At 41.5% G+C, this 26,874-nt stretch overlaps 1 protein-coding gene across 2 annotated transcripts in view; it reads left to right on the forward strand.

Moving 5' to 3' along the window:
* RAB2A (RAB2A, member RAS oncogene family) overlaps window positions 1-10,826 on the forward strand; it is a 43,802-nt gene extending 32,976 nt beyond the window's left edge. Inside the window, exons 7-8 of one of the 2 annotated variants that reach the window (XM_069004810.1) lie at window positions 6,894-6,962; window positions 9,187-10,826. In XM_069004810.1, coding sequence (XP_068860911.1) covers window positions 6,894-6,962; window positions 9,187-9,282 — 165 coding nt within the window. In that variant the 3' untranslated portion in view covers window positions 9,283-10,826. The remainder of the gene's footprint in view (window positions 1-6,893; window positions 6,963-9,186) is intronic. The other variant, XM_069004811.1, reaches the window with a different exon arrangement.
* Window positions 10,827-26,874: the final 16,048 nt, after the last annotated feature.

Raw genomic sequence — 26,874 nt, forward strand, 5'->3', positions numbered from 1 at the left:
AAACCAGCACATAATAAATAAGAATTTTTTTTAGTCTCGTTTGCAAGAGGTGTAGGAACCCAGAGTGCTGAGAATATTTCTCTGCCTGTTTTTAAGGGTTCTTACCCCCCTGAACAACACTGTTAGCTTCAAACCTTGGAAAAAATTACCAACAGTCAGACAACAACTAGAAAATACAGTGGTGTGAATTAGGTGATAGACTACGATGTAAGCTTGTCATAGGGTGAAAAATTTAGAGGTTTTAGGCTTCTCTTTATAGTAAATAGATAAGAGTAAGAAATATCAAAATGGAGGATTGTTGTTCTCTAAACCTTCTTCTCCTTCTACTACTCCATATTCTGCAGTAAAAGTAGTTTGGATTGATTGGATAGAAAATTCCACACTTCCTAGTTGTGTTACTGAATAATTGGTAAGAAAGTGAAAATAATGTACATTTTTAGTAACTATTGGTTAAAATACTTTAAAAGGCTGTGTAAATCTTGATAATTGCTCTCACTCCTACTTTTCCTCCTTCTATGCTGTACCTGGGTCATGAGTGGCTCAGTTCCTCTGATAAGACTTAGTAAACAACTATCTAGAAGCATTGAAACTACAGAAGATGTCTCACTTTCTTTTAAACTCCTTGCAAGGACTTTCAGCAAATTCTCTCCCATCAGGAGAGACTCAATTTATGGCACGGTAAAGTGTCAAGAGGCATTAGCAATTTTCACATTAACTTTTTCACTGGTAGTTCAACAGTAGTATATGACTATTAATTGTGGTCTTACATGCATCCTGCAGTTCAGAGTTTGCTAAGGACCTTCTGCTTGGGCAGGGGCAGAGTAGAGTCACCTGCATGGTCTCAGGGTGACCATGTAGTCTCCTATAGCACACACTGCTTAACTTTTTGTGCCTGGCATATCAATGGTTTGAATCCATTTATGTGCACTGGTTCTCAAGAAGTAAGGATACCTAGCTGTATTTGGGAAGCTACAGTAGCTTTGTGCATAATCTTTTCATTTCAGACTGCTACTTTTAATAATGATGAATGTTGTGACCAATCTTAAGCCAGAAAGTTCTCTGGATGCTGGTCAAAGGAGTTCTAGACAACATCAGTGTTCAGAAGCTGATCTCACTTGAGTTGTGCCCGTGTATCACTGACTCCTGGTGTGGGAGTTGGTTTTAGTAAGTTGTTTCCCATGTGGAGGGGTGCCTATGCCAAACTTAAGAGCGTTGTTTGTGTTATTCCAAGTTGTCTGCACATAAATAGAATGCAATAGTGAATTCATTACTTAGGATCAAATCTGAGTAGACTAATGGTTTTAACTGAGCAATGGAGCACTTCTGCTACATGGAGCTCAATGATCATTCAATGGTTGTTTCAGCTGTAACTTAATTTTCTCCTCAGGCAGCTTCTTTCATGCTTTTGCCTAAATTGATAACAAATATTCAGAGCTCCTGTAGCTTCACCAGTGGGATAGATAAGAGAACAGAGATTGTCTTTTGTAATATTCTGAAGGGTGAAAATGAAAATCTCATGGCAAGATTAGATTCTTAGAGGCATCTAAAGTTGAACTGATTTTTAAAGTGTGCTTTATTTCCCTTCCACACTCCCTCTGAACACAACTAATAGCTGGGAAACAAATAGTTGTTTGACATGGTAATATAGTAAGCAGGGATTTAGTTAATAAAACTTGAAAGTCATAGGATGTTAATAATTTTCATAGCAAGGTAAAGTGACACACAAGAGGTAATCTGACTAGCACTTGGAAAAGAGCAGGATTTCTACATCATGAGTCCTTAAAAAAAAAAACAAACCCCACCCAAAAGTTAGGTTTATCTTAACTTGTATCAAAACCAGTATTCCTTCAAGTTCCTAGAAATCAAAGCTCTGTGACCTTTCAGCAGTGTGAAGCTGACATTTTAGCCAGTTTCTCCTATGAGAAACTGGGGTTGAAGCTCATGTCACTTCAGCTGTGGAAGGGAGAAGGGCTAGGATACCTGGCTGTAGTGAAGATACACAGCTTTTAGCTGCTTGTGGCAAATCCTTGGATTGTGCGCCAGCTTCACAGTAAGGAATGCTGGCTCTGCCATGGTACTTGGGGCTTCTGGGCATCTCATGGTGTGATGAGAATAAAAGGTTTCAGTTAACTGAGTGTTTCAGGCTTTATAGAAGAGCATGAAATGTATGATGCTACCTGCCTGACCTGTAGATTCCTGGAGAGATGGATTCTTAGTTCTAGGGAATTTATCTTTTTTTTTTTCCTCAAGTATTCTGTCCTGTGTAAGTGTTCAACAACAGCTGCAGGACTTTTAAAGTCAGTTTGAGCTCTAGTAATATGAATCAGCCCAATAAGTTTGTCAGAAAGATTGTGCCTCAATGGGGACATAAATTGCTATCAAGTTCTGGTTTGTGTCTTTGCACCTATACTTCAAATATAAGGTTACAAATGTGTTGGGGTGCTTTTTGGGGTGTGGATCCATGATATAGCACCTTACTACTGCTTATAATTAATCCTTCTGCATCCCTTCTAGCATGCTAGGCCTCTTCCTGAAAGACCATTTAGCTGTAAAAGGTATTGCCTTACTGTGTGTGCATAAAAGAGCTGCTCAGAGCTTTGCAATCTCACTTTATTAAGTGGCCATCCAGTACCACTTACACACTGGGAAGGTGCATGCTTTAGGCGTAAATCCATTTGTTGTCCATATTGTTACTGTTTCCAAATGCATTCTTAAATAGTAGAGTAATCTAAGTATTTTATCATATCTTACTGCTAAAAGATAAGATAGGAAATTGGAGAGGAGGAGGAAATTCTAGGTGTTGGCTGGGTCATGCTTTAGAACTTGTGATATATTTAACGTTTAGCATTCCTCATTTAATTGTAAGAAAGAATCCAGAAATACTGTGTGCCCGATTTTTATTTCCAAGCATTAAATTTAATTTTAACATTGCCACCAGAGGGCAGCATGTTCCACGAGCTGGCCGTGCCGTACGTGCTCTCATACTTGGTTTTAGGCAAAGATGAACTTGTAAAGTCTTGAGTTTTGAAAAGTATCGGTGATTCATTTACAGGTTTTTCCTGTTATGCTCAGCTTGTAGTGAAGTCCTCAGATTCTTGTCCTGTTGTTAGCTTTCTGAGAAAGACAAGTGACATTATTGACATCTGCAAGTGAAAACTAAATGTAGCTGCTCTATTGATCATGTTCTGATGCCCTTAGCTTATTATTACTCCTGCATACAGCTTCCATGAGACAGAGGTATCAGGAACTTACTTCCTTACCTGTTTCTTGCATTGTTTTTACCAGTTACAGAATTAATTCTTCCTGGATTTGTCTCAAGGGTAGTAAACCTGCATTACTTATTTGTGTGATGATATGAATGTTGAAGTTGATTTAATTCTACATTCAGTATTTGTAGGATTAACTTACCTAAAATGTGGTATCTGCAGGGTTTGGTTGTTGCAGTTTTGGGTTGTTTGGGGGGTTTTTTGGGGCAGGCATTGTGAGACATGGCCTCTTGATTCTCATGTTGGACTATGATCTGGGAAACTCCTTATACAGATAATCTAAAGTGATATTACACTGGTATATTGTGATTTAAAAGCCTCTTTTGTTGGCTTTGCGGTAGGTGCAGGCATGACACAACAAGCAGATCACATCTTGCAGGACTCACTTTCCTGCTTGTACAGTAATGCACTTCTCAATGTATTGCTGTTATTTGGAAACCTAGTTATAATGAGCACACAATTGAAAAACATGTTATGTTAAAACAAATCACTGAATAACTTGTGTACAACTTTTTTTTAATGCTGTGGTACAGTTATATTCAGCAGTCTCATGCATAAAAGCATCAGTAAGTTGTGGTTTAGAAAATTACCGAGAGTTAAACATTAAATGTAGACATTTTCCTGAAGTTACGTTGTTTTCTTGAATTTTCCCAAAATTTAGTCAAGGATTTTTATATTTGGAAGTCTAACATACTGATTTTGCAAAAGTCTCTCACTTTCAGGAGTAGTAGAGGCACTGTGTATGAGGGCCTTGCTATCTTTCAGGTGATTGTACATAAATCCAGCGTGAGTCTGGTACTGCCTCCCCTGCAGTGGTGAAAATGAACCTGAACCTGATTTGGGATGGACAAGCATGAGTATCTTTGTCTAGTGTTTTAGTAGCAGCAGCATTATGGGAATGTACAGTGCAACTGCAGTAGGCTTGGTAGGCAGCCAGCTGAGCCCGTGTGGGCTTACTGGTGAGGTCTTGTGTGGAAGTGGCTAAACTGCACCTGGATCCAAGTTGGTGTGTGAAGTGCTGCAGCTGTGTTCTTGCAGTCCCCTGCATGTGGTCTAATAAATCTAAACTGGATTTGAGGGGAAATTGCTCTTTCTGCATCTATGGTTCAGTTAATCTGAAAATATGATAAACTATAAATAAATTAAAATGTCCATAAATAATTAAGAGTTTACAGTATACTGCATGTTCCAGATAAGAGTTAGAATATTCAGTATTAAAAGAGATTTTTAGAAGAACTCAATTATACCAAGTTTACCTTCTTGTTCTTGCTAATTGGGGCACTAGCATGCAATACCAAAATCTGATATTTCATGAGCAGGTAGACTGCTGCTTTAGTGATGTTCTTAGGTGATTATTTTGAGTCTGCTTACACTTTGAATCATAAGTTAACTTAAAATATGTGGATGTGAGAAACAAATGGAAGTATCAAGGGATTGAAGTCTCTTTTCATGGCTGATTAGTAGCAATTTTTTAGAATACATAAAAAGAAGAGAATGTGAGGTAGACTTACTATGTGCTATATTCTTATCATTTGTTTTCAAATAGGAATTACTTCTGTGGCCCAGTGCAACCTGGCATTTTGCTATGCAGAGCAACAGTATGTGCTGTTTCAACACTAAATATGTTGTGCACCAGAATCACTGATGGGAAGGGGGTAGTCAGATTATGACTTCCAGAGAACTGAAATTATAGAACTGAGATTAATGGAATATGTAGTTTTTTAAGATCAACAGTTTCTTGGCCAGTATGTTAAATATTAAAATATACTGTACTGAACTCAGTATGCTCTTTTGCTTTGTACGGTACGTGTGTAGTAATAGAAGGAATTTTGTGTTTATGCATGTGAAAATCTGTTTTCCAGTGCATTTTACTGATTTTTGTGAGGATAGATGCATTGCTACAATGACTGTTCTTGAGTGTAGTATCCAAGAGATAATTTATTCTCAGTTGTGTTAGATTGCAGTCTGTTAAAATTCTAGTTTGTTGCTCTAAAGTAATTTTTGTAGATTTAGTGTAATTCTCATGAAATTGATTCTAAGAGTCTTGGCTTACTTAGCCAGCATCTTCTAGAACAGTTAGAAGTGCCAATTGTTAAGTACTTGTTTACATGAAGTTATCATAACGCTTTGTTAAGGCTTCAAGTTCTGTTTAGTGTCCCGCTGAAGTAGAAGTATCCTCACAGATTCCAGCTGTGTGAATTTTCAAAGTTGACATATACTTTTCAGTAGGCACATGTATGAGGCCATTACAATAATTAGTATGTTATCAGGAACAAAGATAAGTTTTAATTTTTTTCCTTACATAGAAAACTTCTGTTTCTGAGGAATTTGAATCAATTCGTAGTTGGCCAAAAGCCAATTTTTCTTCTCAACTCTAACACGTGTTTGAAAAACGAACTCGCTTCCTAAGTGCCTTGTGAATCTGCAATGATTAATTCTTCTCATTATTTTGCTGCAAATTCTCATGACCCTCTGTGATGATTCGATCACCCACTTAGAGTTTATGCATATTCATATCTCTGCTCCTGCTGCAGTCGTTCAAGTCTCCTTCACTGGCTGCGGTGTGTGCTTGGTGCAGTAATTGAGCTGCAGTAGATTGATTACTCTGGGGAGCTGTAAGGCCTTTAAAGGTGAAAACATATCAGTCCTGTTAATTAGGAAACAAAGCTCTGGTGGCAAGTTCAGCAGTCAAATGCTTCCAGTGTAGAAATGAGGAAAGGTATGATTTGTTCCTCTCCATGAACCCTGTTTACTTTTTTATATTTGAATTAGATCTGTATTTGCTGTAATAGGCTTGTGCAGAGGGTTGCATGTCTTGTATGATTGCATGGTGTTGGTATTTTAAAACAAAAAAAACCGTATGTTTATTGTAATTACTAGCTGCTGTTAATCGCCTCCTAAATTATACATTATTTTAGGCATTACTTGACCTATAAAGCTAAATGAGAGATGATGAATGGAATCATTGATTGTAAACTTTAACCAAAAACATGTATAGCAGTCACTTTTTCAGAGCTGAGTGTCCAAGTATTTTCTCTGAATTAAAACAATAGATTTTTAGAAGTTATAAAACCTGGGGCCTCTCCTTTCTACTATTAAGATGTCTATTGCCCATTGTGTGCAAGATTAATTAAAGAGAATATGTTCTTAAAATTAGGTGAATATTAAATGATAGCATAAGGTTTCATCCAGCAGACAGCATCCTTACATCATCATTGTAAGTACCCTGTGGTTTTATGTTGCTAAGCACTCTAATCTAGAGTGGCCTATTACAAAGATATTAAGGGTAGGGGAAACCATCTGCCACACAATCTATCCATAAGGGTCAGAAATAAATAATTTAAAAGTAATTTATATATCTTAAAAACCACTTTTTCCCTGTAATTACTGGACAACAGATTGTAGAATATGGATGTTATGAAAATGCCACTGTTTTTGTAAACAGCGTGTGATCCATTGCTGCTTCAGGGTAAGTTATAGGGTGCTGTTTTCATACCTGTTTCTGCAGAGGTCAGGAAGGAAAGTCTCACTGAAGCAACTGCACATGAGATTGAATTCCAATTAGTGCATCTTACACCGAAGGGTATTGCATTCATTGTGTCTGTCGTCTTTCTTCCTCTGTTTTAGGCATTTATTAACACTGCAAAGGAGATCTATGAGAAAATCCAGGAAGGAGTTTTTGACATTAATAATGAGGTAACTTTTAGTACTCTGAACACTCTTTGCTTTTTAAAAGTGCAAAATTCACCTTCCCTAGAAGGCTGAACAGTAAAAGATTTGTCTGTTCCATTTGGATCTAGAATGCTATTGTGATAAAAATGGATTAAAATAAGTGACCCTATCCATCCATGAAGCATCGCAAAATAATATAAATCCCCAAAAGAGAAGAAAATCCACTTTCATCCACTTCTCCATATGGTGTCATCTGTTTTCAAAGATAATTTTCCACTATGTAAATGGGGGACCATGTTGATATGCCAGATGCACTCCATGAGCTGTCCAGTGTAGGGGAGGGATTGCTTTGAGAGTTACATAAAAGACTTTTGAAATGTTCCTGGTTTAGGTGGCTGGATACTGTAGAGAATAAAAGATTAGCCATTTTGGTTATGCACATTACTGAAATTACAGATTATTGGAGCCTGTGCCTTTGCTTGTTTGGGGTGGGGGTGGAGAACTGGAGAAAGGGGAGCAAGAGCTAGAAAGACCTGTAATGTCTCTTGAATTTTGAAATGATTGTGCTGTTGAAAATCTTGAGCAGTTAGGAGAGATGTTCACAGCAGTAGAAAAAGCAGATTCAAGTTCAGAGGTGAGAAAGACGTACTAGTGTTGTATAGAAATCTTAAGATTGTATAAGATCTCTGTTAACATCTCAAAAAATTTGACAATGTGAGGTGGTCAGTCTTTTGTGAAGACCAAGTTGGTTTTTTTTATCCTTCATGTCCCTGAATATTGTTGCTGAGGTGCTTAGTAAAACCACATGTGAAAATCTGCACCACCACTCTGTTCTATTTCTGCTCTGTGGAGAGGTGTGTCCAGGCTGTCAGTGTGATGCTTCTCTTAAACATTACAGTCCTTGCAGAATTGTTCAGAGTAGGGAAGGAATTGGCAGGACTCAAATATCTTCACCTCTTTCTGCTCAATATATTTCAACATGAGAAACTTTAGACTACTGAAAATATTACTCATTACTTCAGAGAGGAAAAAATGAGAAACTTCAGTAGTATGCAAAGTAATGCATCAGGAAACGTGTAGCTAAATAAGACTTGAATAGTAATCCTTCAAACTAATTCTGACTGGAAAGTATGTGTGCATGTTGGTGAAACACTTCTTAAATTCAGTCCAGTGATAAAAAATTTAAAATTCTTTCACATCTTTCCTGAAGAAAATGCAGTTGGTAGTGCAATATAAATTGGAGAGCAATCAGAGTGTCTGAAAAAGCATGCTCGTTGTATCTGTCGGGTTTCATATAGTAGCTGACTGCTTTACTGTGCCTTAAGGAGCTCTGATTGCAATATGCTGTCAAGAGCCAACAGTCCGTGCTACTTATTTGGCTTTATGCCAAGTCTGGCTCCTTGATTCCTCAAGAAGTTGCTATCAGCCCAGAGGGGGCAAAACCAATGAGCCATAGGGCATGCTTTTTATTAAAGAGGAGTCAAAGAGCGAAAGGAAACCACATCAGCTGCTGTCAATACTGAGCGAGTGCCAGAAACCCGAAGGCTACCACTGCTGCAGAACAACTGCCAAGCACTATAAATCTGAGATTTGCTGTGACGCAAAGTTTCCTTAAGAGCTTAATTTTTGAAGCTACTGTATTACTTTTCTCAAAGTGCTGTATTTTTAGGTAAAATCCACTTGAGGGAGTGAGGGTTAAGATATAAGTGTGATTTTGATGAATGAAAGAGCCACGCTGTGTGTGGGTTCTTGGCAAGTAGCCATGTCTTTTGGGATCACAGAAATTATTGATGACACAGAACACTCGTATGCCCTTAGCCTCTACAGCTGATTCAACACAGAAAGAAATGCTGCCTAGAGAGGAAAAGTTTTATATTAAACTATTAAACTAGTGGAGATTTTGGCAAGAGGGGAGAGGTTACACATTCTTAGCAAATGCTGTGTATTTTTGAGCCATATGCCGAGTAGTATTCAAATACAATTCTTGCTCTGTGGGCTTTTGTTGTTGTTTTTTTTTTTTAGGAGTTTAAGCTACAGAGTGTAACATGGAGATAAATTTTAAATGAGAAGGAAGCCATCTTCCTTTAAATAATACTTAATCACTAAGAACATGCTGTGAAAAAATTAAAAACTTTGCTATATTTATTGCATACATTAGGAGAATGTGTTATATGATCTTCTAAATAGAAAAAGTATCTTTTCAAGTAAATTCTAAAATACTTACAGTGTGTATTAAACTTCATTTCAGGCAAATGGCATAAAAATTGGCCCTCAACATGCTGCCACCAATGCAACACTTGCAGGCAATCAGGGAGGACAACAAGCTGGAGGAGGCTGCTGTTGAGCCTGTTTTTACTTTCTAGCTGCCTGGATGGGGCCTACTAACTTGTTTGTTCACCCTTCTCTCCCCCTGCCCCGCTCGCCTCCACTTCAATTCAACTGAGACATGAAACTTGTAAGTTGGTTTCCTGTTGCAGAAGACTTTATCCTTCAAATTCTTGTATAACTTTGAATAAATGGTTAATGTTCACTTAAAGACAGATTTTGGAGATTGTATTCATATCTATTTACATTTGATTTCTAGGTCAATTGATGTGATTATTTTTGTTAAATGTTGTCTTGTGCCCTTGACTACGAACTGAATTGTATTAAACACTACAAAATCATCTGAGTATTTTAATCAGTTTGTGTAGTTAGGTTTCCCAGCTCCTGAGGTTACCTAATGTTTAATATTGTAGAGCTGTCCTCAAGTTTTTTGTCAATTTTCAAGGCTATGAAGAGAAGCGGAAGGACTCTTTTAATTCTGTATTTATCACTTTCTGTATATATAGTTTAATAACCTGCTTGGGTGTACTTGCCAAGCTAGAATTCTTTAATGCATTTGCATAAAACCTATACTACTTAGAGCTTGAAAACTACAGAAGCATTAATAGAAATTGCTTGGATGCTAAATTTTAAGCATTTTTGACATTGTTAGCATGTTCATGCTCCCCTATCATTATCCTGAAGTCCAAGAGAGATGCTTAATGTATATTACTAGAGGCTACATACGTGCTATCTATTTTAATGCCAAATGTTTGCTGTTTATCCACAATTTCCACAACACCTCTTCAGAAATGGATTAGCTGTTTGCCTTAACAAATACTATAGGTAAAAACAGAGTATGAATGAAAAGTAGAGGAGTTGATAAATTTAAAATGGCACATTTTAAAAACATTAATCTTCTCAATGTTTTTTTTCTTGTTTACCACTTGATTTCTAGGTATATTTTTCATGCAAGGACAGTTTTTCAACCTAAATGTATAGTGGTTGTGTAAAGTTTTCTTTTAGTGACAACTTGTAATCCTAAATATATGGTAAGCATCTTGTCTATTGTGAAGAGGGTGTGAAAATAAAATCTGCCAGTTTGGAAATCTTGATGAAAATCAAAACTACAAATGTTTTGTTAATTATTATGGTCATGGCTGGCGGGGGGGGCATATTTTTCCTCAAATGAAAGGGTTGCAACACTGCAAAACCAAATGCTGTGTTTTAAGTGTTTATTTGTTAAAATACAGAATGTTCATGTCACCTTTTGTACAAATGTGCAAACAACTGAGTTTCCGTCTCATCCTATTTAAATAATTGCAGACAAAAGGGTGACACTAATGCTAGGCCATGCTTCATGTATTGGGGGAAATAAAGGGGTGGGGGGCAGGCAATGACTGCAAAACTTTTGTCTTACTGGACCAATACTGACTGCAACACAACACTGGGGGGAAAGGGATCCTCATGTCACCCATTCTGATTGTCAGAACTTGAACATCCAGAGTGAATAAACTTCAGCCTGATGGGTGTAACATAGCAGTGGTTCTGAGATTAAATAAAATTTGAAAAAATGGTGTGGAACCTTTTGTTGGTATCTCGGGGAAGGGGGAACCAGTATGGATTTGTTAGTTGCTGACTTCAGTACTTCAGTACTTTTTTACACACTTAGGAACATTTTCAGCAATGTAATATAATTGTTTTCAAATTTTAAATTAATAAGATGTTACTCCATTTGCATACTTTGAACTGTTAATTGTTCATTATACAAAGTTTGCATTTATAAAGCACTCTTATTGTTTCAGTTGAAGTTTGAAAATTGTGTTGCATGACAGTAAAACCATAGGACTGAACTGCATGGATGACAAGGGAAAACTGGGATGTTGTAACTAGCTGTTCACAAGAAAGAGTGAATGAACAAGACTATTAGCTTGAATTAACTACTTGAAGTTTTTTTTTCAATTGGCAGTGTTGTAGAACTCAATTGTTTGAGATCAGAGAAAAGTATGCTCTTATCTAGCAGACTAAGCTTCATTACAAAGGGGAATAAATTTAACCATAGCAATGGTCCATTAAGGGAGCAGAGCAGGGGGGGATTTGTACCCTGTCCCAAGAAGAACAAAAATGCATGCTGTTTTAAGTGGTGATGATTTGAAAAACTGAAAGCTTCTGACAGTCTCTCATTTTGAGAACATGGAAGAGGTATAGAATTGCCCAGGAATCCAGGGCTAGTATAATAAAGAGCCACCAGTGCTGCTTTTTGGAGTGTGAGAGGGGCAGGGGGAATATGCTGTGACTTACTAAAGTCACGTATGCAATCAGTTGCTGATCCTGCTGGTTTGGTCCTGGCTCACATGCCAGTCTTAGACTGTACATTATGTTAAGACTCTGGTACTTTCAAAGAGTAGCTAGAACAAAACTGAAGTGTCTGTGGATTCTGGCTGGCTTTTTGTCACAAACTTTATGCACACATAAACCTTTTGTTGCTACGTAAATATCTGTATTTTTGTAGGGGTTCTTTTTGAGAAGCCCTGATGCTATTTTCTCCAATTAGAATTTGAAAATTTTATAACACAACGTAGCAGGAGGGTTTACTTCTAAAACACGTGCTTTGACAAGATCATTCTTTCACAGGTTTCAGTTTTACTTGCACATAAGTGATAATTTGCTGGGATTTCATGTTGAATTCCAGTTGCTTTTGTTGGTTACATTTTCACAACCAAAGAGCCAAAACATGTAATTGTTTCCCAGCAACTTGTACAGCTGCTACATGTAATGTGAAACTGTTGATACTGAAAAATCATACCAAGCTGCAGTTTTTCCCTTAGTCCCAGTTTAGAATATGGTATAAAGCACAGTTAACTTTAAAAAAAAAGGGATATTGGGGTGCTAAGCCCTCTAAGCATGACTGAAGACTTGTCTCTACCCTTTCTGCTAAAAATGAAATGCTATGGAATTTTGGCAGTTGTTGAAGAAAGATTAACAACTCCCCCTCAGTCTTAGACCTGTGCATCTCTTTTGGCTTCGGTCCTAATGATTTATTCTTGTGCAGATCAGACTCAGCAGTGAGTTAAGGTGAAATGACTGCCCAAACACTTGCTGATAAGCTGAAATAACAAGTGTCTCAAGCCTGTAGCAAGTAGTGAGTGCCCATCCTCTGCTCCAGAGTTGTATCCTTCCTGCTGTGTTAAACTTTTTGTGACACTTAGTTTGTTGTGGTGGCTGTTGAAGAGCCTTCTGCGCAACATTTATATGTTGTTTGGGTTAGAAGTGGCACACACTAAGTGACATACATTTATATTGGGTAAGTTATTTCTGCCTTAAGAGTTCACCTGTGACTGACTGTTAGAGCACTAAATCTGTTCTTAGAAAGAAATTGAAAACTCTTATCAGGCTCAAAAATATACTTGAACTGAATCTGAATTAAAAAACAGAACATGTATTTAATAAACTTAGAAATATCAGAAGACAATTTTGAGCATTGCAGGATTTTTATTTTTTTAAGCAGCCTTTCTTAAAGAGGGCACCCCAATGTGCCTGTGTTTTTCTTGAAGTTGTTACCAGTAGGGTATTGCTTTTGTAAATGCTGAGGCCTGAGGTAGTGATTCCTCTTAACAGACTGTGCTTTTGATTCTGCTGTGTGTCCTACAACTCTCTTCTTATGTTTTTTAGTTGATTTGTTTGGGGTTTTTTTTCCTTCTAAATCAAGTTTCTCCTGTGTATCATCTCCTTTTTCTCTTTTCTGTTTTCATTTTGTTTCGTTCAAACTGAAGCCTGTGAGCAAAATGCTGCTCTCTGTCTTTACTTGCTCCACATCTGTAACTCTCACACTTAGAGGAGTTTGCCCAGTATGGGGCATTTGTTTTAGGGGTGGAAGGGTGGGGCAGAGGGAGAGGGGGAGGTGTGTGCTATCTGGCTGCGTGATACAAAAGCATGAAGGAAGTATTCCATGGGCTCTGTTACTTGTTAGACCTACTGTGTGTACTGGTTTGCATGTGTGGGGGGATATAATTTGCCTAGTCCTCTTCCAGTATGGCATGGGAGGAGATAGGGGAGACAGAGGAAGACGAACAGGTTTTATTTGGATATCTGAATAAATTTGTTTGCTGAGCTCATATGTATGATTTGTATATACTTAACGTTCCTCCCCCTAAAATCTCTGGGTTTTCTTCTGCCACATTACTGCAACATAACTTTAACAGTATGCAGTGGTGATTTATTGTAATACACTACTGAAATCTCCATTTGTAAATAATTCAGGCGCTGCTGTGTAAGTAGCTGATGAAATGTCTTTACTGGGTCTGCCGCATATGAAAGAAACCACAACATTAGGCAATAAAAACTACTAACAGAATGTTACGAAACCAAGACCGTGACAAAAAAAGCAGCATGTTGTGGATCTATCATTTTTATTCTTGGGACAGATTTTATTATTTTTGGAACTATTACAAGACTTATGTTAAATATTGTGGATGATAAGAGGAAACAGACTCTTGGCAAACATGGAAAACCAATTACAGCATATTACCCTATTCCCCTTCCAATAAAGGAGGGGCGAAGCTAGAAGTTTATTCTTTGCTTAGCAGCTGGGGGGGTAAGGGGGGGAAGCATTGGCTTGAGGAAAAAGATTGTTGCTGTAGCAATCTTACTGCAGTCAATCCAAGCTGGAGAAGGCAAACCCAGTGTGCTCCACAGTAAGTTATACCCCAGCCTAAAAAAGCACACTGTTACGAGAATGCTGAGCAAAGAAATGGCTATTCTGTACCAGCAGATATACTGTTCATTTAAAAATACATTTTAAAAACTTGTGTTTGCTTGCAAATCTGTGTTGTAGTGATAGGCATTTGACTTGATATATAAACTGAAACAAACATCTGATATTTAGACATGGGATTTAACTGCAACATCCCATAGCTCTGTGACATAGAGGTGAAATAAGGCATAGGAAAAACCTTCTTCAAAGTTTATTTAGAAGTCTGCACATCCATTTGTATTTCTATTCCAAATTACAATTCTCATAAAATTGTCCATGGCAGCATAAATGTAGATGAATTGATGCATCAGTATGTTTGTTGGAGTTCCCCCCCCCCCACCCCAGCATAGTTATGATTTTTAAAATTCCTTTGTTAAAGAGTCAGAGATATAAATGTTTATATTGGGCAGACTCTTGTTGATGGTACATTTGCTGTAAATTACAGCAGGATCTAATTAGCCTTTCTTAAGTGAAGCCCAGTTCTATTACTTTTCCTAGATTTAGACATAAAATACTGGGAGGCAGGAAAACCCTAAAGTGTGAGGACAGTTCAAAAGAGACCAAGGTACTGTGCTAACAAGTGTCAGTTTAACCGTTTCTGGGTTAAAGCAGTCAAGTAAACATTGCATGTTCTGATTATGGCATGGGAAAACATTTTCAGACGCAGGAAATGTCGGAAAGAATGTGACTTAAAAAACAGTTAAATTGCAAGGATACTTGGGAAGACAGAAATCCATGGGGTTGCTTGCTGTCTCTGAAGATGAGGCAGGAAGAGGCTGTCAGTGTAAGAGGCATTGCCCAGCACCTGAGCACTGGCACCCACACGTGGGCAGGTGTTGCTACACGAGGACTGTAACACTGGACTAGCTGTGACAAAGGAACTTCTAAATTTGTACCTTGTTGCCAGGTGCACATTTGACAGCACTAAGACCGGAGCTGAGGCAATGTTCAGAATTTATAGGACACGTGTGAATGGTTTTTAGGGGGAGGGATGGGTTACAGAGACAGCAGCAGAGGAGATGGGGCAAATCTACTTGTCAGCTGTTGGCTCAAAAAAAATCCCCTGAATCAATGTACAACGCCTGTCTGTGATTGTTGTGTGCAGCAAAGCTTTGTTTTGAATGTAGTTAGAAACAGATTGTCCTTATGGGGTTTTTTTATCCCATTTTAATTTATGAGGATGACTGGACCTTGGGTTGCTGGTTAGTGTCATGTCTAAAGTACTTAAGATGGAGAATATCAGAACACGAAAGAATTCCTGTGTCTGGTGCCCCTGAGAGTCAATCCAGCCACTTCTAAGCAAAAGTGTCTGACTGACCTAAACTAACTGGTCACCGATGAAGGTCTGTCAGCTATCAGTGGTGCACAAAAATCCAGCCGATGGGCTCTGCTGCTCCTCCTTGCCCAGTGTTCAACTTTCATCTCAGAAGTAAAACATTTCTGCACAGAAACAAAAGTGCTTGTGGCATCTCCTGTAGTTACTGCTGTGAAGCAGAAATTAAGTTTGTGAACTCCTGCGCAATCTTGTGATCCTGTCTGGGAAGTTTTTCTAAAAAGCCACTTAATTCCAGAGAAAAAGGTGTCCTTATGTGCAGGACTGACCACTGTGCATCATAAATTAAGTGCTTTGGCTTTTCTGTGGATTCCTCTCCAAGTCCAGTTCTATTTTCCTTCCGGTGTACTTCTCTTCCTTTTTGTTACTTCTCCCACCTTTTTCTTTCTTCCTTGGAGTTTGGGTGTCTTTTTAAGGGTAACGATTCAAGAAAAAGATCAGCATATTTACAGTTCCCTTTTCTTCTGGAAGACCTGTATTAACTATCACTGGTAAAACAAAACACTTATATCTACTTCAGGTGAAGTGATGATTGCTTGTAACAATGCCACTGTGTAAACTTAAGAGACATAGTTGGTCACAGACCCACCTATTTAACTGCTAAATCCCGGCTTCTGGATCATCCACCAGTAGTAGAAATCTTCAGTATGATCACAGAAGAAAAATGCACTTGCCTATTAGTCATATTTTTGGCCAAGCACCATCTGAATGGTGGGGTTTTGTTTGGTTTCGGCTTTATTTTGAAGGTGTGTGTGTAAGTTCATTCTGTCCTGGCTTTCCAGTTTAATTCAATTGCTATGCAAGAGGAAAAGCAGCTTTCCTTCAATGAACTCTGAAATTCTAAAGTTGTGGGGTTGTTGCTCAACCAATCGAAAAGAGGATCCATTCGAGGAAAAGCCTCTACTGAAACTGCTGCTTTGTGAGCCAAGACATCGGCTTGCTTGCTGCAGGAAGGAGAAGACGGCTCATTATCGCGCGCTGAGAGCCAATGTGTTGGAGTCTCCTCTTCCTGCTCCACAAGGACTGAGGCGTCTCTGAGGTAAGCAAAGCAGCAATGCGATACTCCCTAGGCTTATCAACCACTATCAGCTGGATCGCCTGCTTGCTCCAGACTCCACCTTTACTTGGAAAGTGCTTGCAATTCCATGAGGTAATTCTCCCAGTGCTGCGGCTTGTTACCACGACCATGTGCTCCTAGCGTGAGCCAGGACAGAAAATGAAGGAAGCCTACCCCGACATCCCTGTCCCGTAACTTCCTCTTTCTCCATCCTGCCGGGGCCGGCTGTTGAGCTTCGCGTGCTGTGGCTCTGGCCATCGCGGCAGCGCCCGGTCCGGCCGTGAGGGGAGGGAGGGAAAAGCAGCGCTTGTCCGGGCGGGGCCATCGCCCTCCCGCCGGCCAAGCGGCCCGACCAGCTGCCCCGGGCACCCCACGGCCGGCTTAGCCGCAGGTGCGAGCTAGCACCTGCTCGGTTGGCACCGGGGCCGGTATAAATCTGCGTTATTTTGATTAAGCTCGGATTGATTAGGAACAGGTCCGGGCTAACATACCATAAACACCTATTAAACCGAAATAAATACGTCTACAGGGGGCTTAGCTTAAACGGGTGCAGCTTTGCCTGCACGGGGGGCGCGGAGGTGGCGGCGGGCACCGCACACGGCGGCCCCCATGGAGCGCGACCCCGACGGGGTCAGCACACGGCTCCGGTGCGGGTGCCCGGGCGGTGACCGATGGCGGTGACCGATGGCGGTGACCGATGGCGGCGGGCGGGCGCCGCCGGGGTAGGAAAGCCCGTCCGGGTTGACGTCGCTGCGCGGGGGCGGCCGCGCTGTCGCCGCGGGAGGGGGCGGGATGGGGTTTCCCATGGGAGGCGGGTGAGGACCGCGCCGTGCCGGTGGCTCCCGCGGAGCCCCGTCCCGGGGGATGGTGTTAATCCGTCGCCACGGCAACCTCCGACCCGCTGGGGGAGGGGGCGCAGGTAGCGGGCGGAGGTGGCGGGGTCGGTCCCGCCACCCCAGGAGGCTCCCGGCACCAGCTACTCGCTCTTCCCGGCGGCCCCGCGAGGGGGGCGCGCCTCGGGCCCCCTCCCCATCCCGGCCGGGATCCCGAGGTGGTGTCCCGGGGCTCCCGACGGAACGGCGGCGGGAGGGGGTGCGAGGCTCTGTGAGCGGAGCCCCTCGGGAGGGAAGGGGCACGGTGCTCCTGCCCCGCTGTGGCCCGGGGATCAGAGCCGCGAAGCAGCGAGACCTTTCAAAGGAGCGAAGCCCTCCCGGAGCGGGAGCGCGCACAGGCGCGGGGAGCCCGCCCCGCCCCGCGGACCGGGACGCGGGATGCGCGGGGTCCCGTTCCCGGGAAGAACAATGGCCGTGCGGAAGCCAGGCCGCTTCTCCAGCCCAGCCGGGGCTTCCCTCCAGGATGCGTTTGCCTGCTCGACCTACGCCCTTGCAAGCGGCCGCGTCCTCCCCTTGCCGCCCGCGTGTGGAGCCGCACCATTGTGGGACTGCACGGAGGCGTGGGAGGGGTGACTGCATCAGGAAAATCATTCCCTGCCACCAGGGAATGGGTTTTTGTGGTCACTCCAAGGGCAGCCCGGCCTGTCGCCCCTCCCTGACCCTACAGAATCTGCCTGGAGCCCGTCCCCGAGTTTCTCCTCTGATCCAGCTCCAGCTGCAGCGTTCCTGACCCGTGTGGTACCTAGCCGGCTCTGAGGCCGGCTAATAACTGTAAATACAGCACAAAGCTGTTCTGCTTAGAAAAATAATAGGAAAACTGGTGGGTTTGACTTCTTTCACTGCATATTATTATTATTTATAGTGCTATCCAAAATAATTTTAACTTTTATGTTAAGAACTTACTGAAGTGGTGGAAGAACAAATTCTTTTACTTTATTTTCATACTTAGCAACATGAAGGTGAGAAAAGAGGCAATGAAGATAAATATTTTGATCTTTAAGTGGTTAGACAATTATGCCAGTAAATTTTTTTCACAACATGAGCAACAAATCAGTACTTTTACTGTCACCTGTTTTACTTGCGAATGCAGCACTGATGCCATGAAGGCATCATGTGTGTGACTCTTGATTTTAAGACCAGGAAAAGGCATCAGCACGAATCTCTTTGGATTATGTGCCCCTGTGCATTACTTCTGTACTGACACTGGCTTTCATTTTAGTATAAGTTAGACTGGCTTCATGTAGAGAAAATGGAAATTCCTTATAAAGTCAACTTTTCTTTAACTAAAGTCTTCTGTGGATGATTCAGTACTAAAGGTGATGCTTAAACAGCAAAGTTTTGTCATGCAAAGGCAAAACAATGTTGTTGTTTTTTTTCTCTCTAAATCTTAAAACTCAACAAAATGCTTAAAAGTTGACAGTGAACATAGCTGGTATTTACCTGATTGAATGCTTCAGTTTTAATTTGCTTTTTGGACAGGTAGAGTACACCACAGATATGCCTAGACTTTTGGCCCTTCCTGAGCAGTTTGTCAGTGAGGAGGCAGATAACTAAACTGTAAACGCCAAGAGAAACCATTTCAGCACTCACAGATGAACACCTCTTCTTTTTTGACCTCCCAACATCCCTAGTTTAGGTGGGTTTAAATAAATGGAGAAACATATTGTATGCAGTGCCTGCCTGTAGGTACATACTAATAGAAAGTATACGTTGAAATACTATTTAATAGAAAGACAAGCAGCATCTGAAAAGCACATAAGCCTAATTGATTCCAGACACAACTGGCCTGGATTTTGTTTCCTCTTATTCCAACTTTCTGACCTTGTAAAAATTATCTTGATTGTGTTATACTAAAACAAGGCCACGATCTTGCAAAAACTACCATGTGTGCTGGAGCTGAGAAGTGCCCAGTAAAGCGCTGCATATGGAACGGATGCTTGACAGCGTTAGGCCCCAGCGCTGCCTTGTTTGCTTTCCCTTGCTTATATCTAATCATGGTGAAGCAATAGTCTCACTTCTGCTGAAAGCTGGATCTGGGTTTTCATTTTTAAAGGAGGTGAAAAATGTGTAGTAAAAGTTATGATTTGTAGCGAATGATAGGTTTAAAATTCTTAAAGCAGTTTAAGCTACTGGGATTTTACAGCATTTAAACTAGGGGGAGGAACAGGGAGGGTTTAAAAACATGTATTGCCTGTAACTTTTTTTCAGTTGTGTGTGCGTGTGTGTGGTGGTATCTCTCTTTTTCAGAAGATTGTTTCTAGGGATTGGTAGGAGGGCTGAAGGACTTACTGGCTTTGATGATAACCCTTACAATACCGTCGTGCCTTTGTATAAACACACATGGAAGACCCAGGACAGCAGAGTGTTCTCTGTGCTGCTGTCTTTGGCGCTGGAGAACTTCTAACAATATTTTCTGCTTGAAAGAGTCCAAGGCCTGGGTACACTGATCCTTTTATTACAATAACTGCCATTGCTCCTTCTATTTGGGAATCTGTGTCTTGCTAGCCTTAAATCTCTGTGGAGAGTAGTGACAAAAAAAGGTCTTTCCAGCTTATTGAACTGATGATCCCTCTCCTTATTTCTCTGAAGGCTCTCCTTTTGGTTTTTTTTCAGGATGAAGAATAAACTGTGTATTTGGGCCTTTGTCAGCAAGGTTCCCATGGGGCAATCCTTGTAAGCACTGGGATTGCCTGTTTAGTAGCAGGGAGGCTTATAAAAAGCAACTCCAGGTGGAAGTGGGCCTTTTCCTGCTCCTCCCTTTATCCTGCTGCAATTCCCTTTCATCCAAGCCCTGAGAACTGCCTGCTGTTCAGACTAAGGTACAAAACTAAGAGAGTTGTACTCCCTTGACCAAGATATTAGAGTGTCTGCCTTCACTTATGTTGATTTGTTAATGTTCTGGGGAGTTTTGTTGTATAAAATGTACTGTGTCAACTTCTGGTGGTTGTACAACAGCAAATATAACTCAAAAAGCTAAGCCTACCTCTGAAGAAAGCGAGCAGCTTTTATGCATCATGAAACCTGGTTTCTAAGAAGTTGGCATCAATATGACTGCCATCACATTTGGGATTTTTTAGCTACCATGTCAACATTTCTTATTTCCCAACAGATTGCAAGGTGGACATGGTGTGTGGTATGTTACTTATTAAATAAAAAAGCCTGAGAGTATGTGCAGTGTTCTGACTCAAAAGTCATGTTAGTAACCTGCTACACCAAAGACTAATGTTAGTGCCAGCACTGCATCTGTTGTCTTTATCTTTTAGCAACTACTTTACAGCTTTTCTGTTAAGTTATAGACAAGCTCCAGGTAAAAACCTGCTGCCATGGAAGCCGTGATACAATCTGTGCGCTCAGTGCAAAAAAGTCAGCATGTTCTGGCTTGTGTTTTTTGAGGGAGAAAACAATTGGTCCATTGCTGCTGAGCTGTGCTGTTCCGTGCAGCGCTGCTGAGGTGGGCAGCCCGTGGAGTGTGACCTGTGGCCTTACAGATGTGCCTCACATCCCCTCCCTTCTCGGCCACCACTGGATGAAGACACAAGGTCTTCCTGCGTTACCTGAAACCAGCAGGTTCTGTTCATCTGCCCAGAGTGTACCAGCAAATAAAATGATTGTGTAAGTTGTTTGTCATACCCAAAGTATAAACAAACTTGTGCACAGGAGAGGTGAGTTTCTGGCAAGCTTTCAGGGGAGTTCCCTCAGTGCTGCAGAGCCAAGGTGCTCCTCTTTAAGGAGAAGAAAAATTTTAGATATTTAAGCAAGACAGAAAACATGCAGAATGGTGGGATACAAACTGAGGTGTTATCTGGTGGTGGTGGTGGTGGTGCTTTTAACACTGACCTGTGGCTCCAGATTTATTTCTTCATGTTTGGCACATCAGAGAACACCTCTGCTTTCAAATCATGTCAGCATGAGTGACGAGTATGCAGCACCTCATGGAATCAGATCTTACACATCTCCTGTGAGGTGTTCCTTTATCTGTGAGTTGGTATTGCCAGAGTATATTTTGTTTTAAGGTACAATTAATGGTGTAGTCTATTAAATACTTAGATGATTAGAAGTTTTTTTTACAGTGAAGGTGTTGAAGTACTGGCACAGGTTGCCCAGAGAGGTGTCGATGCCCCATCCCTGGAATCATTCAAGGTCAGGTTGGCTGGGGCTCTCAGCAACCTGATCGAGTTGAAGATGTCCCTGCTCATTGCAGGGTGGTTGGACTAGATAGCTCTTAGAGGTCCCTTCCAACCCAAACTATTCATTGGTTCTATGATCAAACTCCTCCTAGCCAGTCAGTTGTTTCTTTTCATGGATACATGTTAGGCTGGACTGTGAGGAACTGTCAAGATTGTAAGAGTCAGTTTAAGTCCTTACACATTTGCTGAATCTCTCTCAGACTTTTTAAACGTCCTAGTACCTACAATAGTTAATAATCAATAAGTGTGAGTGCATTCCCCTTTTCTTCTGAATTGTGCTGTTTCCATAACAAAGTATTGATTAATATTTAGATTTTTGGCCCTTAAAGTGTTTTGTGCCAGTGAAATGAAGACCACAGCTGGCACCTTCACTACTCTGTAACAGACAAACTTTTCCATAAGCTTTAAACTTATCTATGTGTGAGACTGTTTTCTCAACTTCACCATGTATGAGGCTGATCTCTCAGAGCTGGGTCTGAAATAGTGGAAAGAACAATTTTTTATATTCTTTCGCTATATAAACATACAGTGATTTTGTTTATGTCCCTATATCCTTCTGAAACCAAATTTTCCATGCACACCCTTCTGGAGAAAGGACAAGAGACAGAAGAGAAAGAGACAGAAGAGATGTCACAAATTACTCCACTGTAAGGCAACAGGATAGTACCGTGATAAAGCCAGTGTAAGAAAAAACAAAGAATAATCTGGACTGGTGTCATGCAGACCATGTTTATGAAATGTCTCAATTGCACCAAGCTGGAAGAACAGTGACCACTGTAGATGATCAGTACAGAAATCAAAATGAACTTCATATATGCAAAAGAAAAAAGAAATCATCAGTTTCATGGAGAAGTCAGGGAAGATGGGTATAGAGAGTTTGTAGAGCATCACTAGCAAAATAGCAGTGAACAAGGCAGTGCTCCTGCGAAATGCTCTCTTAGGATTTATCAATAGGTGGCATATGTAAGTCATCGAGAACGATGTAAAGGTGACTCCACCGAGTGCCAGTAAAGGCCCCAACGGCTCCCTGTTAGTACAGGACAGGGAGAGAAAGAGATATAGAATACAAAAGGAAATGGTGAAGGAAGGAAGGAAGGATATTGAACCTTAAAAATAATTTTTAGATCGAATCAGATAAATTTTCCAGTGTGTAAAAGGTTAGAAGGGGTTTGATCAACTGTTTTTGAATGCCGGTGAAATACCAGAACAAGCTGCTTAGGAAGTTCAGGTCTCTGCTTTGCGGAGGGTTTCTAAGAACAGGTTAGACGAACATCTGTTGGGGATTGTCTGGGGCTACTTTATCCTATCTTTGTGCGGCCAGGGGGGACCAGATGGTCTCTTCAGATCCCTCTCAGCCCCCTTCCTACAAGTTTACCAAGTGGGGAGGGGAGTGGACCTGAGTTTAATGAGAAACGGTATCATCCTATTAGGTGATCCTCTTTCAGAATAGAAGAAGAATCAGAGAGAAACCACACTTAACTATATAAGTAAATGGATTTTTTAAATTATTGTAGACTTGCAATTTTATGAAGCATTTAGAAAAACAGATACACAGTTATAGAAACAAAGTTATAAAAAAAGTTATAAAGCTGAAAAATTTTAAATGCATCTTTTTCTCAGTGATCATAAGTAGGAAAAATAGTTTTCAAGTATTTTTCAAGGATAATTTTTAAGTATTTTTCAAGGATATTATAAATGTGTGTTTGGCCATGGGTTTGACATTGCTTCCCATTTCAAAACAAGCAGTGACAACATCCATAGTAATATCTGACTGTATCTGAGAATGTCACACCTAGGTGCTCCTGGCATGTGCAAATCCAGGAAATAACTCTTGCTTCCCAGTCCACAGAAGGAGCAAGTTATTCAGTACCTGCTCTGAAAAATCTGTCTGGAAGGACAGCCAAATGGAAATGTGAAAGTCAGTGCCTTGCCTCCTCGGCAGGTGAACTCTGTGACTGCAGTGGCGTTTCCTCCCTCCCTCCCTTCCTCCCTCCCTGCCTGTGTGTTGGGAAGTTCCAGTGAAATATTGCTGCTGTGGAAAGTCCTGTTCACAGTGAGGAGACGTGACCTCTCAGCGAGTCAGATCCAATTTTACAGGCGGCTCTGAGTCAGGGTGGAGCCCGTGCACCGAACTTTGTATTTTAGAAGGAAGTGATGTTGGTGGCAGCCCATGTTGCTAAGCAGATGAGTTGCCGTATATTTATGTCAGCTGATACTTTCAGCAGGGGTGTGACTTCATTCTTAGATATGATGCCTTCCATTTATTAAGGACAAAGGTCAGAAATTGCCAGTGCCACGATAGCTGTGTCTCTCCATATAAGAAGAGGCACGTTCTGCTGAGCCGTCAAAGATGGAAATGGGAGTCCTTAATGCTGCTCGTGCACGGTGAAAACAAAACCGACCGTGAAGCTGTCAGCTCATGTCACGGTCCAAGAGCAAACATCCTCACAAGCAGGGATGATGCAGAGTAGGTCAGTTCTGCAGCATTGCTCCATTTCTATAAGAACTCTACTGATTAAAGAGGTAGCCTGGTCTTGTCTCCAGTAGTAGTGGGAACCAGGAGCCTGAGGTGAGCAGTCAGGCACTGGCCTGTTAAATCAGAATTTAAATGGAAAGCAAAGCAATTCTGCCTCATATGCCAGCAAACTAAGTGGCGAGTTTATTTGGGAGGGACAGTGAGTTGTTTGTCACCTCTGTGCCACTGGCACTTGGGTGTGTGCTGCCTTCCAGCTGTCCAGATTATCAGAGGTAAGTGGCAGTACCTGGGCAGCATTTTGAATGGACTGAGTGGGACAGTGCAGGCAGGCTGGGGACAGCTGCCCACAACTGTGTGTGCACCCATGGTGACGAGTCACGGTGTGCTGTGTTAGATGGCATTTTCACCTATTCCCCCCTAAAAATCTTTGGTTACACCCTTAAGTTAGCCTTGAGAGAGCTACATGTTGTTATGTGAGAGATACTGCTGGACCAGAACACCTCCACATAAAGGAATAAATTTTGGGAGTAGTATTTTCCTCTTGTTGCTGGATTCCCGAGGACGAGGCATCAGGGAATGCTGATGTCCCTCAGAGAGCTTTGTCCCTGTGAGGCCTGGCAGGTAAGTGGCATGTGGACAAGAGCTGCTGGAGCTTGCTGCCCCTCTGCTTTTCTGGTTCAGTTCCTCAGTTAAGGAGTTCCCTGCCACAGAAGTGGCTGTTTGGGCCAGTTCCAGCTTTTGTCACTCTGGCTGGCTTGAGTTTCCAAAAAAAAAAGAAACCAACCAACCCACACAAGTGTCTACCCTGGCTTGCCCTCTGTTCCCTTAGCTTGCTGGTGCCACAGGGTGGCTCCTTGTAGCACTTGTATTTCCAGCACTTTTAGCTCTTCAGCTGAAGTTGTTAAAGCTGTTCTTTCTGATACGAGTCTGCTGCTTCCTGGTACTTACCAAAATCCACGTGCTCTTGGTATTTCAGCATACTGTGGGTTGGTGAGCGATTCCTTCTGAAAAAAGCTTATGGCATATTGTTATCATCTGTGCCCTGTTGGCCACTACACACTCTCAGTCTCCATTGCTGTGTAAATTTTGAGAAACCTTGAGTAAAACTTTCACTTGTGAAAGAAAAAGAAACCATTTGACTTTTTCACTTCATTTGACTGAAACAGTGTTCAGAGATTAATAAAATGTGAGTGTGTGTCATGGTCGCGTGGTTTTGGAGCCAATTCCCAGCAACCATGGGACAAAACGTGATGCCTCTGCTGGTCTGAGGCTCTGAAATGGCATCCTGAATGCTGAGTCTGAAGTGCTCAGAAGGCAGTTACTCCAAGCACAAGCTTGGGCTCACTATACAGTTTCACATCTCTCCTTGCATGAATAAAAGTAAAAACAAGCCTGTGAGAGGAGAAGGTGTTGAGTTTTGGGTACATCTGTACAGAATTTCCTCGGGAGCTTCAACTTTCTTCACCAAAGCAAAAAAACTTTTTAGAAGAAGCCACCTGGAGAGCATGGCAGCAGCACAAGTACTTTCTGTCGGAACTGATGCATGGTTTGGACCGTCACAGTGCTGAGCAGGTGAGGAACCAGATGTGCTTAACAGAGCTGTTCCCCAGTGGGGTGGGCTGCTCTGAGCTCTCTCAAACAAGCTCAATACCTGGACTGGGTTGTCAGAAATGAGGCACAGTCTGGTTGGCCCTTGTAGCCTGAAGGCCTCCCTGTGCACAGCTTGTCTGGGGACTCACAACTTGTGAGGTGTCATCTGCCGCCTGTGGAAGTGACAATGTCTAGATCTTAAGATCACATTCCGCTGTACCTGGCTGTTAAAACAGATGCTGGTTCTTCAAAGTATACTGAATAAGTAACCTGCCTTTGTATTTTCATGTGATGCTAAATCATTTACATTTTGTAATTCTGATATTTTAAAACAGGTTTAAATGCCGTCCGGTAATCTCAGTGCTGTACTTCTTATGGAGTACATTAACTTATCTCTGCACAGCTGTGCCTGTCATACACAGCAACTTGCTCAGCTTGGTACAAACCATCCCCACCTTGAGAGTTTACCTGGTCAGGTAAAGTGTAGCAATTCGTTGGGGTTTTGTTGGTACACATACCCTTGCTCTGCAACTGCTGTTGAAATTCTCAGCCATTAATGCAAATTCTTTCTAATCTGTGAGCCAAATGGCTGCCTACATCAGATGGATTACTGCTTCCCAACAGCACACAAAGGGTTGGGTGGCTGGCTACAAGTGAATTTTCATCCCTGTCATCTCTTGGGTATTTTAATAAGCTGTTACCAATAAGGTTAATAATGAAGATGCCGTGTTGCTGTTTCCTCACTCTCATGTGAAGCTGCCTTGTTGGTAACCTGTGGAGTTTGAGGAGCTTTCTCTTTGAGGACTGGCTGAAGCACAAGTTAAAGTTTCAAAAATCTTTCCTCCGTAGCAGCTGCACAATGATGTATTTTGTCCGTGTCTGGTACTACCATCAAATGTGCATGTGTGTGAACTTGTGCCACACCTTGATGGTGTCCCACCTTGGAGTGGTGAAACCACTGCAGCACTTTTCCTTACTCTCCATTTCCTGTTGTTGAGGAGTTAGAGAGTGGCTGTAATTCTCCCCCTTCTGTGAAAATGCTATTTGCAGATTCTGTTTCTTCTAATGTTGGAAAGCATTGGGAGACTCCCTGCACATTTTTATGACCTGAGTAGTAAGCCAGCTGATTCCATAGGCCTGAGAATGATTTATGGGACCTGAGGAGCTGGTTCTGTGCCTTCTACAAGATACATACAGTAGAGACTGGGACATTTTTTTCCCATGGAACAAACATTTAACTAAGTACCTATCCACGTTCCCCCTCACTGCTTCTGCCCTGCTAATATACTTCTTTTTTTAAAGAAGTGCAGCATTTCTTTGGTTGTCTCACCCTGTCACCACGA

The sequence above is a fragment of the Aphelocoma coerulescens genome, chromosome 2, assembly GCF_041296385.1.
Source record: "Aphelocoma coerulescens isolate FSJ_1873_10779 chromosome 2, UR_Acoe_1.0, whole genome shotgun sequence".
NCBI lineage: Eukaryota > Metazoa > Chordata > Aves > Passeriformes > Corvidae > Aphelocoma > Aphelocoma coerulescens.